General features: G+C 47.5%; 1 protein-coding gene across 3 annotated transcripts in view; it reads right to left on the bottom strand.

Annotated features, from left to right (window-relative positions):
* The window catches only part of MKI67 (marker of proliferation Ki-67), a 30,005-nt gene extending 12,366 nt beyond the window's left edge, over nt 1-17,639 (bottom strand). For all 3 annotated transcript variants that reach the window (XM_081573383.1, XM_081573381.1, XM_081573382.1), the window contains exons 1-11: nt 17,358-17,639; nt 16,797-16,969; nt 14,278-14,356; nt 14,072-14,187; nt 10,379-10,445; nt 8,189-8,234; nt 6,650-7,747; nt 4,436-4,611; nt 2,915-3,242; nt 2,705-2,823; nt 2,433-2,604 (exon numbers count right to left, since the gene is read on the bottom strand). In XM_081573383.1, the coding sequence (XP_081429509.1) occupies nt 2,433-2,604; nt 2,705-2,823; nt 2,915-3,242; nt 4,436-4,611; nt 6,650-7,747; nt 8,189-8,234; nt 10,379-10,445; nt 14,072-14,187; nt 14,278-14,356; nt 16,797-16,888 (2,293 nt within the window). In that variant the 5' untranslated portion in view covers nt 16,889-16,969; nt 17,358-17,639. The remainder of the gene's footprint in view (nt 1-2,432; nt 2,605-2,704; nt 2,824-2,914; nt 3,243-4,435; nt 4,612-6,649; nt 7,748-8,188; nt 8,235-10,378; nt 10,446-14,071; nt 14,188-14,277; nt 14,357-16,796; nt 16,970-17,357) is intronic.
* Nucleotides 17,640-18,130: the final 491 nt, after the last annotated feature.

Raw genomic sequence — 18,130 nt, 5'->3', positions numbered from 1 at the left:
TTAGGAGAGGGTGATGCTTTGGTTGTGAGCCCAGTTTTAGAAGCGGGCACTGGGGAGTTAGATCATATATCACGTCTCCTCTGCCCTTCTTCTTGGAAAGAAGATGGAATAAAGGAGGCCGACGTCCGCAGCCTTTTCGTGTTCTGCAGGTGTGAGCGCTGCTGAGAAGGCGGAGACTGCCCCAGGGGGTCTCCCCACCCGTGCTGCCGAAACCGAGGCCCCTGCAGCTCCTTGAAAAGGAGCTGAGTCCCCAGGGACGCACTTCTGGAGTTTATGTGCAAACAAAATGTCTCCAGATTTTACAAGTGACATAGGACTGTCCATTTTTAGCACTCTCAAGTAATAATATCACCTTCTTTTCATTTTAACACCAAAAGGCAGTACCAACAAAATCTCAAGGGAAAAAAAAAAGATGCAGTTCTCCAAAGGGAAGATTTAAGTTTCTCAAGCATTCATTATCCCCCCTTCTCCTTATTGTTCTCATTCTGATAACAATGGATCAAAACAATGCTCTCAGGGTGGCAGCGTCTGCAGAGTGTGTTTGGGAGCCTGTTCTGAAGGTGCCCAAGCCAGCCAAGCCCCTTAAAACCTCATCGCTCCACTACTGCTCAGGCCTCACTGAAAACATCCAGCATATTTAGGCTTCCTCACTTGTTATTGTTTTGTCATAAAAGTACTCACACTGAGGGTGACCATTGTTGCATGTCTACAAAATGTTTTGAAGGAAGGCTGAGAAAATCCACATCCCACGTACTGAGTATCTAAACTTCTCTTCATCTTGGTCTTCACTGTTTCACAACATATACCTTAATACCCTCTCAGTGCGCACAATTTACAGGGATACCCAGATACACATGGAGCTGCATACTGGGTGGCATAAGCTCAATATTTTTTTTACAATTTTTATTTATTTATGTTTGGCTGTGCTGGGTCTTCACTGCTGGGTGGGCTTTTCTCTGGTTGTGGCAACTGGGGGCTGCTTTTGAGTTATGGTGCGCAGGCTTCTCATGGCGGTGGCTTCTCCTGCTGCAGAGCACGGGCTCAGGAGCGCAGGCTCAGTACTTGTGGCATATGCGCTTAGTTACTCCACACCACGTGGGATCTTCCCAGACCAGGGCTTGAACCCATGTCTCCTGCATTGGCAGGCACATTCTTCACCACTGAGCCACCAGGGAAGCCCGAGCTCAAAGTTATTTTTTCCCTCATGGAGCATCCTGTCAGAATGCTGGTTACCACTGTTCTACATTTTCGTAGTTTGCTTTTAAAAAGCTAAATGCGTTGCTCCAGATGTGACTTTAATTAGAGGGTATCTTGCATCATTATATCAGCGGTACAATATTTTCCCACCTGAAAATCTGCCAGGAGATAAAAATGGGATGCCACCTAACGGATTCAAGCGTCACCTCCCACCAGAAGTGGGAACTCAGAGTGGAAACCACTGGGCAAATAATGCACTGATAGCATAAAATCGCAAACCCAGGGCCCTGCCGTGGTCCTGATCTGGTCCAAGTGTGAGCAGGCCACATCACACTTTAAAAATGGCAACACTGGCTCAACTATGAAAAGGTCAAGGAAGCCCTTCCACAGGCCTTTGTTCCACGAAACAAGGGGAGGAAGTCTTCAAGAAGCAAAGTATCGCTTAAACCAATGACTCCAACTCTGGGGTAACCTGTTGGTAGAAATGCAAGCCTGCTTTCCTCACCACAAAGCGGCTGCCAGTTTTCCTGGACCTGTGCTGCTCTCCCAGGTAACAATGTGCGTTTACTTAGGTAACCACCGAGGATCTACTAAACAGCACACGGAGCTATACTCAGTATCTTGTAGTAACCCATAATGGAAAAGAATTTTAAAAAGAATACAGCCGTCACCTGGTGGTCCAGTGGTTAAGAATTCGCTTTCCAATGTAGTGGACATGGGTTTGATCCCTGGTCAGGGAACTAAGATCCCATATGTCAGAGGGGCAACTAATCCTGCATGTGTCAATTACTGAGCCTGCGTCACCACAACTAGAGAGAAGCCTGCATGCCACAAAGAAGACCTGACACAGCCAAATGAGTAAAACAGCTAAAGAAATATATTTTTTAAAATTTATATACATATATATATTTGAATCTCTGTGCTGCACACCTAAAATTAATGCAACACTGTAAGCCAACTACTCTTCAATCCAAAGGGAAAACAAGTGTGCATTTCCCATCTGCTTCCTGCAGGACATGTGACCCCAAATCGTCAAGGACCGGTCCTTATTCTCCAGTCCAGCTCCCTCTTCCTTGAACACCATGCTGCACCCCGTCCCCTACCCTCAAGTTGTCTGGATTATTTATCTTCCTGTCCCAGGCACAGCAGATAAACAAACGAGATGCCCACCCACATGGGGCCCCTCAGGAGGAGGACAGGGCTCTGGTTTATAAGAGCCAGGGATATGCTTTTACCTGAAAGATCTTCACTGAAGTCCCTTGGTTTGCTGACCACGAAGTTGTTTATCACCCTGTAGGGCCGAGCCGGCCCGGTCACTTTCTCGAGCTGAGCTTTCCCTATGACGATGGTGCAGGGAGAGTTTGCGTGGCCAGTGCTGAACTGACTGTGAACGGTGCCGGGCGGCTTCTGGAAAACAATCGGGAGATCAACAAAATGTCAAAGCCTGAAAGCCACCCTTCATGTACCCCGGACGCGTCAAGAGCACACGCTACGTTGGAACACGCACCTTCGGAGTGCCGGCTCTCCTCTGCCGTCTGCCCAGCTGCCTGGGAGGGCCACGCTTTGCAGCTTTGTGCTGGGCCTGCTTGGCACCGAGTTTCACCACGTCTGCCCACGATCTTGCCACTGTCACAGGGAAGAGATGCAGAGATGTTCCCAAACCGGCACCAGCAGGAAAGTCCTCCCCGAACCCCATCTGCAGACGGCACACACTCACCGATCAAATTGGCCTCCGAGGCACCGCTCCTTCTCCTGGAGAAAATGGTCTGGAGGATCCCGTGCTGGCTCCGCTCCAGAGTCGCTCTCTGGGGAGGGAGGCCGCTGCTCCGTCTCCCTGCTCTCTTGGGGACATCTGCCTGACGCGGGGACCTGCCGTCCCTGGAGGACACACAAGACGCCTTGGACTGCCTGAGGCATCGGTCGGGTGCGGCCGGAGAAGTATGGGCGACGGTGTTAGGAGCCGGAGAGCTCATGAAGCCATCCGGTGAGGTCACTTTCAGACGGACTTCTGAAGATTCTTCTTTCCCTGATGGTGGGGGCTGCTCCTGGCAAGATTGGAATGTATGTAGGAAACCTTACCCCAAATATAACATCTGTGTAATGAATGTGAAAACCCTACCCACTGAACAATTTTAATTGTGTAAATCTTGAAGCACCGACTGCTCCGACCAGTGTCTGTCAAGCGTATAGTGGAGACAGGAGTCTGTCTTTCTCACTTAAAAAGAAGGGGGAAAAGAAAGCACTGAATAAGTCTTAACTGAGGCATTTCCAGTGGAAAGGTGGAAGGAGCTTCCTGATGAGTGGGGCTCTGATCTATATATCCAAGGAAACACCCTGAGTGGGAGTTTAACCACCTCGGGTCAGCGTGGGTTCCAAACCCATCGGAAAGATGGGTTCAGCACATTTCCGGGGCTCATATAAAAGAGACGGGAAGGAGACATACCTCATGCTCCTATACCAACAGGAAAAGAAAGTTAACCGAAAGGAAAAGACATTAAAGACTGCCCAAGCCCTCTAAAGAAGGGGACCTGGGGGGGCACCTCTCTGGAGATGTAAGATCCCACCCCTAAACGGTCAGTGATGAAAAATTCTAAAGAGCTGACGGTCAAAACCACGGTGTGCTTGCCATCCAAGCTCTTATCTTTTCACCTTGTCATTCTAAAAGGGAAAAAAAATCTTACAGCTCTGTCTTTCCAAATGGTATTTAACTACAACCCAAGCGTGACCACCTGGCCCAGAAGTGTGGTCGGCAGGAGGCCTCTGCAGAGAAGGGAAGTCCTGAGGACCCACCTGTGCTCAGCCATCCTTGGGTTGCGGATCGGAACTCAGGGGGTCTCTTTGCCAACACCCCTGGAAATGCGTTCTCACAGAGATGTTGATGCTTTTTACTTTTTTATTAGAAAGAAAAAGGTCTTTGCTGTCATTCTACTAGTGTGAGGGGTTTGGAAACAGTGGGGAAAAAAAGTGTTAGTCTCTTCAGTCATGTCCAACTCTGCAGCCTCATGGACTGTAGCCCACCAGGCTCCTCTCTCTGTGGGATTTCCCAGGCAAGAATGGTGGAGTGGGTTGCCAGTCCCTTCTCCAGGGGATCTTCCTGACCCAGGGATCGAATCCAGGTCTCCTACACTGCAGGCGGATTCTTTACCACTGAACCACCAGGGGAATACCTTGGAAAGAGTCTGGACCAAGGATGTACGCCATCAGCAGACCCCAGGGGGAGACCCGCGGGGAACCTCACCTTGATGATTTTCTTCAGGACGGTGGGCGTGTGGGCGGCCAGCGACCGTCTTTGCTTTGGCGTCTCTCCTCTTTTGAGAGGTGTGTTGGGAGGTAAGTTTTCATCGAATAATTCAGGTCTCAGGCAACCCCCAAAGGAGACCCGCCTCCTCTTCGCAGCCATGCCCTCCGTCTTATCTAGAGGAACGGGTTCAGACGTCAGAGTGCAGAGGAAACCGCACCCCAGGTGCGACCTGCTTCCACTTACCATTAAAGACAAACCTACTGCAAATTCACTGAGGCCTGGCACCTCACCACCTTCATCCTCTCCTGATGCTGACAAAGCTAATGGAAGATCCAGGACAAATCACGAAGTGCCAAGGCCCAACGTGACTGTGCAAGGACTCTGTTTACACAGTGACAAGCCCTGTACGGACGGAGCCTAGTGAAGGCCATGGCTGATCAATGGTTCCCACTGTGGACCAGGGGGATGCCAGCGATGAGCTCCCTGACCAATGGTTCCCACTGTGGACCAGGGGGATGTCAGAGATGAGCTCCTGATCAATGGTTCCCCCTGTGGACCAGGGGGGATGTCAGAGATGAGCTCCCTGATCAGTGGTTCCCACTGTGGACCAGGGGGATGTCAGAGATGAGCTCCTGATCAATGGTTCCCACTCTGGACCGGGGGGATGCCAGCGATGAGCTCCCACTGTGGACTGGCGGGATGCCAGTGATGAGCTCCAGATCAATGGTTCCCACTGTGGACCGGGGGAGATGCCAGTGATGAGCTCCACCAGTGGCCTGAGGAGGCTTTCCCAAGGGACTCACACTCGGGTCTCACCCAGACCTGCATGTGAGTGGAACCAGGAGCTGGAAGCTTCTCCCAGAGATCTGGACAGACAGGCCCAATGATGCACCTTTGTGAATCACTCATCAACACGAACCCTTGTCTAAGTGACATGCCCCATTTGTGACACTCATGGGGGCACCGTGAAGATATACACGTGAGTCTGATTTCAGAACCACACACCTCACCCCACGGGCTCCCTGCAGATGCAGAGCCGACAGCAGGGCACAGCCTCAGGGCCCCTGGGGCCCCTGAGGACCGTGAGCCGGGCACAGCCTCAGGGCACCCAGGGCCCCCCTGAGGACCAAGAGCCGGACACAGCCTCAGGGCACCCGGGGCCCCCTGAGGACTGAGAGCCAGGCACAGCCTCAGGGCACCCGGGGCCCCTGAAGACAGTGAGCCGGGCACAGCCTCAGGGCCCCCGGGGCCCCCGTGAGGACTGAGAGCTGGGCACAGCCTCAGGGCCCCCGGGGCCCCGTAGGCAGTGTGGGAGTCTCCCAAGCTGCCACGCCTGCTCCACGGGTCACATCTCTGCCGTCTGTGGCATGCCATCAGGTGACTGGTTTCCCCACTTGCAAAAGGAGGAGAGTGCAACACCTGCCCCACGGGCCCACCTGCTGCCAGCAGGGAGGCTGGGAAGCGAGTGTCTGAAGGGTACCCACAGCAGCGCCTGGCACGTAAACCCATGGAGGTGGTCCAAGGGTGTTCTAGGAACCACCCCACGTGAAAACATTTCCAAGGGGTTGCCACTGCTTATTCTAAAGGCTCAACTTATAGGATATAAGAACTTATAGTTGAGAACTGAACTCCTGTGAAAAGCAACTATGCTCAAGCTTATTCTGCCGAGAATCAAATACATTTTGGGGCCACCCTATCTCCTTGCTGCTGCTACTGCTAAGTCGCTTCAGTCGTGTCCGACTCTGTGCGACCCCATAGACGGCAGCCCACCAGGCTCCCCCGTCCCTGGGATTCTCCAGGCAAGAATACTGGAGTGAGTTGCCATTTCCTTCTCCAGTGCACGAAAGGGAAAAGTGAAAGTGAAGGCACTCAGTCGTGTCCGACTCTCAGCGACCCCATGGACTGCAGCCTACCAGGCTCCTCTGTCCATGGGATTTTCCAGGCAAGAGTACTGGAGTGGGGTGCCATTGCCTTCTCACCCTAGACCCCTGCTAATTCTTCCCTAGTAGCCAGCACCTCCTCTGGTTGGTGAGTTATCAGGGTTTTCACATTAATCTATGAGCAGATGACGAATATGGCTCTTATCATGGTCCCTTAATCCTCATAGAGCAAATCATTAGCGAATGAAGGAAGGGATCACGAATTCACATCTAGACACAAGGTAGGTGTAAACTTTGGGGGGAAAATAAATGGGCAGTTAAATAGACTTACTCATGGAATCACTGCAGCTGCTGACATCAGCTGTGCTAAGACAGGATAACCCAGGGCACACTTGTCCAGTTGCCGGGCCCAGCTTCTCAGGCTTGTTGAGAAAATCACTTTGAATCTTCCTTTCAACTTGAAGGACCAGTGGAGCTGAAATCGTCAGATGTGAAATCTCTGTTTCTGCAATCAGACGGTCAACATTTGTAGGCATACTCTTCCTCTTTCTGGAGAAAAGCTTTTCTGGTATATTTCCAAAACTCCCAACTTTAACGGGTGTTTGGTTTCCAGGCAAGAACTTCTGGGGAGTGAACGTCTCATCCTCTGCCCTGGAGCCTTCATTTTGGTCTAGACTCGGAGATGCACGGCCACTGATGACACTCGGGTCTTCACTCTGCTGCCTTGGGGAGGGGCTGTGTGGTGACCGTCGCACGGGGGCGGCGGCTTGCGGTGATCGCAGGGGGGCCCTGGTTTTCCTTGTCTCCATCTCCATGCGGGTGACGCTAGGACTCCTGGGCTCCTTGGGTGTCTGAACCAGCTCCCCGCTCCCCCCTCCCTCAGTCTGGCTACTTTCTCGCTCCCCCAAACCGGGGTCTGCCTTCATGTGGGGGCTTCGGCCTGATTTCAGTCTGGATTTGGGTGAGACCAGAGTCTCGTCCTGTAACCCATCAGCGCTTTCTCTGCCTGTTGTGCAGTGATGCTGTGATCCTGATTTTCTGCGATGCTGCAGAACATTGCCTTTTCCTGGGTTCAGATCCAGCTCCACTTTCATTGACTCATAAAGCTTCTTAAAGGGAGACTCACTTTGGTCACTCCTCTTAAGACACTGAATGGAGGAAAGAGCTTTAGGTTCTTCACGACAGGCCCCTGATGCTACACTGGGATCTTCTTTCAAGTCCCCAGGGGTGGGATCCATCGCACCTCTGCGGTTATCTCCAGGAAGTTCTGAGGAACAAACACGACTGGGTGTTTTCCTGGCAACATGGTCTTCCCAGCGCCCTGAGACGGCATGTGCGGCCGTGACGTCCTCCCCGTGGGCCACAGGCCTTCCCGAAACAGCTTCTTCTGTGACTTCTGAACGGACACTGGAATCTTGAGCTTTCCCTTCTTGACAATGAATTACGAAATAAGAAGAAGTTCGATATTTTCTCAATGATTTTAACATGTACAATATGCACATTTTTGAAACTATTTCAAATTGTCTTAAAAACCTAGCTTTTCACTTGGCCTAAAACTTTCTTAATGTCCAAAATGTATGGTGACAGTATTCTGATACTAGCATTACAAGCCAAATAAATAAATCACTTCAGTGTATGATAGCCAGTATCAGGCATCCAGTGCTACCAATCTGCTCAGAAGTAAGGGGGGAACTGAGCTAGACAATTGTCTCCATGTGGACCCTCCAACAAGCATGGCGCCCAAACATCACCTGGGGGAAAGGTTAACTCGGGTGCCTGCCTATGTCTGCCCCTTCCTCACCACAAATCTACATGAAGAACTGATCTTACAGGATCTCAGGAAAACAAACAAAAATAAAGAACTACTGACCTGGGTTAGAAGATAAGCTGGATCTTGAGACCCGACACGAAGTTTCCTGTGAAGGGGCAAAATACAAAGAGTGGTTTAGAGGCCTTTTCAGATACTGACAGTAAATGACATTTACTAAGATATTCTTCCGGTGGATGCCCTTCTCTACCCTACTGTTCTTTAGGACTTGAAGAGACTTTGGGAAATGAGCCCAGACCTTCGGGTGCTAGTGCTCATAACACAAGCATTTCTCAGATGATTTTTTCAAATATAGTACTAGAATAAGAAACAGAAACTTAAAATTGCTTAAATTAAACCTCAGTGATTTTTATAGCTCCATTGAACTTCTGTGAAAGAGGAATCAGAGCTAAAAGTCAACATCACCTACCCTCAGGGTCTGGGAACCTACCAAAGGCAGGGTCATCAACTTCACACTCAGTTTTAGCAAAAATTGGCTACGGGATCCGTGGGTGAAGTGGGATCAGTTAGGCATGTGTGCTCTGTTGGCAGAGACTGGAGGTGTATCTGAAAGCCCAGGAGTTCAGGCAGAGGAGAAAGAGCACCGGGGTCGGATCTAGCTTTCCTGCTTGGCTGCCTTCTTGATCGTTCCCAGGCAGCTTTTTATCAGATGAAGAATGACTACAGAGTAACTAGAATGCACGATTCAGAGGCCAGTCCTGCTCCAAAGTTAGAAAAATCATGTCCTCTGAATCACCGGGGGCCGGGGGTGGGGGTCACAAAATACACCCAAAGGCGAATACTTTAACTTCTGTCTTTAATTCATTTCCAATTTCTTGGTATTGAATGCACTGCTTTTCAAACTCCCTGTGTGAGGGCTCAGTTTCTGAACAATAAAAATGAATTAAAATTTAAAAATCTGTACAAAATATAAACCTGTACTTTTTTGCACAATAATATCCAAGTCATAAAGATCGCAGTCAGATGACACGTTCTAAGTATTCAATTTCGATATTTCCGTTATCACAACCCAGATAACACTCTGGTCACAGACCCTTGGGACCTCCTATCAAACCCTTAGTTCAGCTTTTTGATTGGTTTCTTTATATCTACTCACAAGTTAGAGTAACAAGTTTACAAACTCCAGGAGATAGTGAAGGACAGGGAAGCCTGGCATGCTGCAGTTCCTGGAGCCACAGAGTTGGGCGCGACTGAGCAAATGAATAACAAGCTGCAGGGGGCGGTGGTGGGCGGGATACCTCAGAAGCTGTGTGTGCGAGTGTTTAGTTGCTCAGTTGCGTCCAACTCTTTTCGACACCATGGACTGCAGCCCACCAGGCTCCTCTGGTCCATGGATTTTTCCAGGAAAGAATACTGGCGTGGGTTGCCATTAACTCCTCCAGGGTATCTTCCCAACTCAGGGACCGAACCCACATCTCCTGCACTGGCATGCGGATTCTTTACCACCTGGGAAGCCCTCAGAAGCTAGCCTTCCCCCAAAGCTGATGAGCAGGTTGACATTAGTTACTTCTCTCACGAAGGAGGAGCACGCAGCAGGAGGAGCACCTTCAAATGCAGAGCCTCCGGCTGGTCTCAGGAGTCTCTGTGATAAGACTCTCAAGCCAGGGTGTTCCTGGTCACTCAAGACTAGCTTGAGTAGCTTTGTAAAAAGGAGGATAGACAGGAAGTCTCAGGATTTACCTGGAACCTTCTAAGTCCTACTAAAGCTCCCAGAACTGCATTTTAGTAAGACAGACCATTTGGAATATGTGTTTTCTCCACTCATAAACAAAAGGCAGTGACTCTCTTTCAGTGTCATGGGTCATCTGTCCATCGAAGCTGGAAAGCATCTCTGGCGCCCACAACTCTGATATGATTATCTCAGAAAAATAAAAATGGATGAATAAATGGGACACAAAATGAACCACTAGATCCTATGGTTCTGGAAACTGAGTTCCATGTCAGGGTTGTCTTAACCAAAGATTTGCAAAATCAGATTGTGAGACACTTGAGGAGACTTTGCGGCCCAAAGTGTAGCAGTCAGTACTCCTATGTTGAATAAAAGAGGAACGATAGCTTAAATTACATTAACATATCCAAGTTCAGCTTGTTTTAATACCTTAGTGACACTTTCCTACTGTAACTGGTAAACTGTTCTCCCGTCTAAAAAAACAATGTCAGTGCAGACAAATGCTTCCCTATCATCATGCAAAAAAGACTCAGAGCCCAAAGCTGGATAACATCCCTCATCACCTGGTCTCGTCTTTGTCCTGGAAATTCAGGTGACTTGCTTGCATCCTGATGACTTTCATTTTCATACCTGAAGTGCACAGAATCACAGACACATATTCAGATTAAAGATTTGTGACTGAAACTAAAACTTCTATATCTATCTAATGTCCAAGGAGCAAGGAACAAACTTCGGTTTTGTTCAAGATATTACCTTATTCAAAGAAAGACATTTAGAGTTAGAGAAGTGTTTTTACACAAAAAACTTAGGTAAATTGCCTTGTTTCTTTCAGAACACAATTGTCAGAGATTGGGACCAGATTAATTTCTGAACCCTAACTAGCCTTTATGATTCAACAGTATCGCTGAGCATCTACTCTGTTGGAACCAACCGACTATGTAATAGAACAAAATCAGGTGTCTCCTAGTTTTTGCTCATGGACATCGTCTGACGGCATGGAGGGTTAACCAGGAAGCTGGGTGGTGTCTATCACCTTTTATCACTTTGTGATGTCATTCACTGCAGAGTAAATTACAGAGCTATACTTTAACTTCAGATCACTATGAGCTCTTCAAGCTTCCCAGGTACTCCGTCTGTGTCTGAACAAAGGCATGTTTTAGGAAGATGTAAAGATGTTTAGGAAGAGACATAGTTGTTGTAACAGACTTCGGGTATCAATTCACAGAACATTTTATAACACATACTGAACTTAGGTACCCAGGTAAGAAAGGATGAAAAGAATTTAGATGCCACCTAAGTAAGATGTAAAGGCTAAGCATTGAAGAATTGATGCTTTTGAACTGTGGTGTTGGAGAAGACTCTTGAGAGTCCCTTGGACAGCAAGGAGATCCAACCAGTCCATCCTAAAGGAAATCAGTCCTGAATATTCATTGGAAGGACTCATGCTGTAGCTGAAACTCCAATACTGTGGCCACCTGATGCGAAGAACTGACTCCTTGGAAAAGACCCTGATGCTGGGAAAGATTGAAGGCAGGAGGAGAAGGGGACGATAGAGGATGAGATTGTCGGATGGTGTCACTGACTCAGTGGACTTAAGTTTGAGCAAATTTAAGGAGATAGTGAAGGACAAGGAAGCCAGGTGTGCTGCAGTCCATGGGGTCACAAAGAATCAGATACAACTTAGCAACTGAACAACATCACCAAGTAAGACTGAAGCTGTCAAGCATCTGGAATTGTTTCTCATGGTACCAGAGCTCTGAATCAAGCCCTTCTTCCTCAAATTCATTTTCTGTTTGTTGCTAGAGGTATTTAATCATCTCAATCTTAATCTGAGCAGCATCTCATTTGGGGGAAATAGTTCTAGTTCTCCATTCCACATCAGATATTTCCTATCTAGAAGTCTCTATCCAATAAAAATACCCTTTAAAAATGAAGGCAGATTCACAAAAAGCACAGAAAAAGAAATGATCAGGATATTCAAATTAGAAAATATCTATTGAATACAAATGAAGGCAATAATGAAAACGGAGTTCCATTTAGCAGAATGGATGACAAAAAAGATCCAACTATTAATATATTGCTTTCCTACAACAGATACAGTTGAGAATCAAAGACACAAACAGTACTGCGGAAAAAAAATGTTCATTTATCTGAAATTCAAGCTTAACTGAACATCCTGGGCTTTTTTGCTTTGTTTTGTTTTACTAAGTCTGGCAACCTTATCGATTTAGTCACAGAAAATCGCTTACAGCATGTAAATTCTTCTAGACTTCATTCTCTTTCATATGGGATGAAAGACCTTTTTTCTTCACCCTCTACTTTCCAAAAGAGGGCATCAAGGAACTCAATTTGCCTGCATGATGAGTTTCTGTTTAAGACATCTTTATGACTGTATTTAACCTGTAAGTAAGTGTGCTTTGGTTAAATGTCTAACTTACAGTACTTATAATCGTTTAATGTTCAGTAAAAACATTTTTAAAGTATATATTTTCTTAAAAAGACACAAATAGAATGAAAGTATAATGATGGAGAAAGATACACCAGGCAAACAATAACCAGAAGACAGGTGCAGAGGTTGTACCAACACCAGACAAAATTAACTTTAAGATAAAAATTATTTAGAGACATTGCACATTTTACAATGATGAAAGGGTCAATCTGTCAAGATCAACCAGTTATAGACAAAAGTGCATCTAGCAGCTAGTTCCTAGAGACCGTCTAAAACCTTAAGGATTATGAAAGTTGAAAGCAATGTGATTAAAAAAAAAGCAGAAAGAACTATAGTATGAAATCTCTCACCAAAAGCATTACAAAAGGTATAGGACATTTCAGAATGCTACATGATGGAGATTCATCCTCCCAGAGGAAGATAATTCTTAATTTAAACCCAGAGTATGGCTTCAAAATAGAGGAAGCAAAAACCTACAGAGCTAAAAACAAAAAAGAAAAAAATCCTAAATACATGATTACAACTTACCTGTCCAAGTAACTAAGAATTGGCAGAAAACATTACCAGGATTCTAGTTAGGAATTTGAATCTTATGGACCTATACAAATAGAACACTCTGCCCAGCAGCTATAGAACACACGTTCTTTTCAAACACATAGGACAGGTTAGTACAGAGTTAACCACATCTGATCATAAAAAGCAAGCCCTGACTCACTTCAAAAACAAAATTGCTCAAATGTCCATCCAGAATGAACAGTGTATATCTGTGTATAAAACTGTGGTGAATTCAAAGAAATCCTTAAGCAGTGAGACGGAATCAACTGGGATGGGTCCACCCATCCCATCCATGCTGTGAATCTCACAACTGTAAGAGCAGAACTCAGTCACAAGTGTATGCAGTTTAATAAAGGCAGACAAAACCGTAGTGGTGAGAGATGCAAGCTTAGGCAGGAGAACTCCGAAGCCTCTTAGGCTATCAGAAAAGCCACTCTCTCGTGGTTTATGTGGTGAGTGGAGATAGTGATGAGAAGATGCAGGAGGAAAACTTCTGGAAATGCTGCTGATGGCTTGGGTGGTATATTAGTTCTCTAACAAAACGCCACACCCTTAAACAAGAGAAATGTCTTTCCTCACAGTTCCAAAGGCTGGGAGTCCGAGATCAAGGCGTGGGCAGGGCTGGCTTCCTGGGACCTCTCTCCTAGGCTCCGGCTGCCTTCTCGGGGTTGTCCCTCTGAGCACCTGCTCCCCTGGCTTCTCTGAGTCCTAGTCTCTTCTTCTAAGGACAAGGTTGGATTAGGACTCAATCTAACAGCCTCATTTTAACTTAATCCTCTTTTTCAAGGCCTGTCCAAAAATGGCCCCGTTCCAGGGGAGCTGGGGGTTAGGATTTGTGAATTTAGGAGAGCACAGTTCAGTCCCTGACAGGTGAAATCACAAGGCCGGTCCATCCCAATAAGTTAGGTCATGCATCTCGTTTCATATCTTTCTCTATAAGTGTACTTGACTTTAACATAGAGAAGTAAAATGAATGCAGTTTCGCAACACTTGGAACAACATGATTCTCCTTTAGGACCTGGTCACTGTCCTCAGCACAGACATGTGCTCTCAAATTCTTGAGCTGGGGCGCAATAACTCCATTTGTCATTCCTTCTAGATGCTCATGAATTTAGATAAAGACATAGTGTTGGGAATGACAGCCTCAAACATGTTGACGTTCACCCACATTAAAGAAGGATCCCTGGTGAACTGTGAAGCTGGTTTTTGGTGACTTAGAAAGTCTGTCTTTACCCAATTAGTTCTTACCTACCTGAAAGACCGATCAACAATGGTTATCATATCTCCATGTTTGAGCTGTACAGGTTTATCAAAAGTAGATCCATTTATTTGTGTTGGATTTGTGGAACTGAAATTAAACAATACTGCCTATAAATAGAAAACACAGGAAAACATGTAACTAATAAATGGATACAAAGTGAAAAGTTTTTAAAAATAGACTTCCAAAAACCCACTCACCTCCTGCTCACTGATTTCAATTTTGCAGTGTTGTTTGGACACTACAGGAAGCTGAATACGAATGTCACACTCGATACCCCTTAATTCAAAAGAGTAAAGACTTTTTAGGTTGCACCGATTAAAAAAAAAATTACGTTAACTGACTCAAAATAAAACAGCATTTGACTCTATATTTGATCTGTAAATGCAATGACATAAAGGAAAAACAAACTGGGCAATGTAAATGATCTTTGCATTTTGCTGACAATTTTTACAAGTATTGTAGAAGCAACTACTTTAAATCATTAAAACTTAGAGTACCTAAAAGTAATTATAATGGAAAATATTAGAATACAAAACTGAATTTCCTCTTGCTAAAATATTTATGCTTGTAATTATGAGACCCAGCTAAAGGAGTACTTCACATCTGTTTGGAGAATAATTATTTTTTGGACTCTGCTTTTTTTTTCTGTTATAAAAAAGATTTACATATGTTTGTTGGTAATGTTATATATGTTTAAAGGTTTAATCATCACCAAAAGTGCTGTATTTCATGCTAGGACCTCTCTGTGCCTCAGTTTCTTCATATACCAAGAGGGCTCCACTGGCACCCACATCACGGTGCTCTTCATACAATTAAACGAGTTACTCAGCTCTGCCATTTGCCTGGTACACAGTAAATGCTCACAACTTGTGAGCTTTTGATTGCTTTAAAACTGCACTATTAACTGACAAAGTCACAAGTCTCCTCTCATTACAGACACTAAACACAAGCAACAGCAACCAATTATCTAGATGCGATCTGTCTTTTCACAGGAAGCTGACGTCAGCAGCAAGCACCACAAGAGAGAAATCCCCAAATCACAGAGAAACTAATCCAAGATGCCCTTAGCAAGGCTCCCTGGGCCTCCGGTGCCCCTGTTACCATCCTGGGTTTAACATGTTTGATCAGACCGTGTGACTCCTCTGTTCTCAACAGGAACCTCTGGAGCCTTAGAATAGCCCTTCCGACACATATCACGATCAGACACTACAAATGGGTTTCTAGATTAAACAATCTTGCATAAAAAGATACTTAATAACTACAGTATGAAAGAATTACTGCCATTTGATACCAAAATGGTTTTTTTTGTTGTTTTTTCCTTTTGAAGAGAGTGGAAGTTATGGAACGTGAACAGCTACTCTGAGTCAATGAAACGATTTTGATTTTGAGGCATGAGAACATCCCAGCAAGAGAGAAAGACTATCTCATTAGAAATGAGAATCTGTTTGGCAGGAAACTGCCAGTGAGAATCACTATAGCGCAGCGGTTCTCCACCTCGGCACCACTGACATCCCAGCCAGACAGTTCTTTGTAGGGGGAGCCGTTGTGTACATTGTAGGATTGGCAGCAAACCTGACCTCTGCTCCCTGATGTCAGTGACGTGGGGCTCCCACATCATGACATGAAAAAATGTCTCCAGACTTTGCCAGGTATCTCCTGGGGGTCACATGGCTCTCAGCTGACAACCACTGCTACATACTGACTCCAACCCAATTCTCCGGCTGATGTTTCAACAGGACAACTGTCGGCTTGCTAGACGGTGGTCTCCTCTCGTACACCAGATCCCATACCTACCAGACACCAGCTACATAATTGTTAACGAGACAGTTCCTGTTCTCGGGACCTTGGGAGTGAAATGGACAAACCACAGCCTCATGTGGGTTAGGAAAGAAAAGAGCAGTGCTCAGTGAAGGCTTCTCAGGGAACACGAATCTCCTATCTGAAAGCTGGAAAGGAATCGCTCATGTAGGAGGGTAGAGAGAAAATTCCAGAGACAGAAGTGCCAACTGGCTAACAGCACCAAGGTGAGCCAGAGCTGGGCCTGTGGTGGAAGGTGGGTGCAGGGGGACTGGTAGCAGGGTGGAGTGTGGGGAGGAGGAGGTCAGGGTCCCCCACACAGGGCTCTTCAGGGATGGCAACTCACCCACCACTTTCAGAAAATGAGAGCAGGGTGTGATTAACGGTTCCTGTTTATACACGGACCCCAGTTACCACCACCAACAACGCAGGAAGGCAACCAAAGAAAAGCTCTCAGAACGCAACCAGAGCGACTCTTCTTCTCATTCCACGTTTTTCCCCAAAAGACCAACAAGCCAACAAATAAGATCCCTTCCTTATTTGTTACTCGTTGCAGACCCCAGCAGCCAAGGAATGCTCGGTTCACAGAGATTTCAGGTGAATACAGTGGCCTTCAAAAGCCTGCCTGAAGCCAAGCAGGATTTGAGAATCCTTTATATTTTTCTCCAATTATAGATTTTTATCAAACCAATTTTAAAATCTTTGATTAAAAACACACACGATTATGTAAACGTCGTCCTCAAATTCTATTTCACATGAAACAACCAGTCCCACTGACAGTACCTAGGCAGCACTGTGCAAACCCAAGGTGACCACTACGCCTAGAGCTGTGCATCCCATCTGTTAACCTGTGACTAGTAACACTGAGCGGTTTCTAAAGCCAAATTGTCTAAATTGTCCAGGCAACGGCAGGGCTCACCTTCCAAACAAGCAGGTGCTGAGGCTCAGCGGAAAGTGGGGGCCGTCCACCCCGCTCCTTTTGATGGTAACCAGGCGTCTTGTAGGACCCATTTTCTAAACAAGAATTTGAGTATAATCCCCGGACGGGAAGGTCAGGCATCAAAAGGTTTGCTGAAGCAGACTTACAGGTCACTGAAGGAAATAACAAAATAAAACACGCCGGGAGCCGGAGGTTACCCTAAAGCAAAGAGCTAAAAAGGCACTTTGGACCCCAGTGACCAACTGGGGTCGCTTCACCAATGCCTCTGCCGCCTCGACCCACACTTTATACTGACCGCTGTGGAAGCCCCAGGCTGGTCCCGGGCTGTCCCCCCACAAGTCGGCACACCCCTTAAAGACCTGCGGCCAGGACGGCGCCCACCAGAGTCCCCGCCGAGACCCCACGCTAGCACTGAGAACGAGCAGGCAGGGCCCAGCCCAGAGCGCCGGTGCCCGCAGAGTCCCGAGTGGTCCACGCGGACGCCCCTCGGGGGCCCCGCCAGCTGTCCCCGCCCCCCGAAGGGCCTCGGCCGCGGCTCACCCTGGACGAGTCTCCCGCGCCGACACCAGGGGATCGACCCACCGCCCCGCGGCGCGCGCCTCGCGCCGGTCCCGGGAGGAGCAGGGGACCAGGCCACCGGCGTCCGCCTCCCGCCCCGCGCCGCAGAGACCGACCGGGCTCCGGCCTGCAGACTCGCGCCCACCTCCGCCGCGGCCGCGGCCCCCGCTCCACCCCCTGCCCTCTCCCTCGCCCTCGCCGGCGGCCGGACGGCCCAGCCCAGCCACGTCCCGGAGGCTCTCGGCGTCAGCGGCTCGGGCGCGCAAAGCAGCTGCGGCGCGCTCCCGATTCAAATGATAACATGGATTCAAATTTGGCGCTAAGCGCTACGATTGGGCGCAGCGGCGTAGAGACAGACCAATGGGGATGGAGGGGCGGGGCTGAGGGGTTAGGGCCGCGCGGGGCGGGGCGGGCTCCGCGGGGTGTGGCGGACACGGTTGTCCCGGTGGCCTCGCGTGCATTCGCGGAAGGGCGCTCGTTAAGGATGCTCCACCCTTACAGCGCAGACCCTGCTGAAATGCAACAGGGTCCCACCTCCGCGAAAACCTTCTTGCCTCCTTTTTTCTAAGGGTCAAGCACAGTTAACAATGGTACATAGTATGTTACTCGTTGCTGGTAGGTTTACAGTTTTTTTAAGTTCCTCTGTTTCCCTAAAGATGACCAATTGTTTACAAGCCATCTCTTGTGTCTTTTCCCAGTAAAACACACATGATTCTCTTTTTTTCAAAAAAGACATGAACAATATCGTAATATAC

This window comes from Giraffa tippelskirchi, chromosome 2, assembly GCF_054371585.1.
Source record: "Giraffa tippelskirchi isolate mGirTip1 chromosome 2, T2T-mGirTip1v1.2.pri, whole genome shotgun sequence".
Lineage (NCBI taxonomy): Eukaryota > Metazoa > Chordata > Mammalia > Artiodactyla > Giraffidae > Giraffa > Giraffa tippelskirchi.
This window is presented reverse-complemented; position numbering and strand designations above follow the sequence as displayed.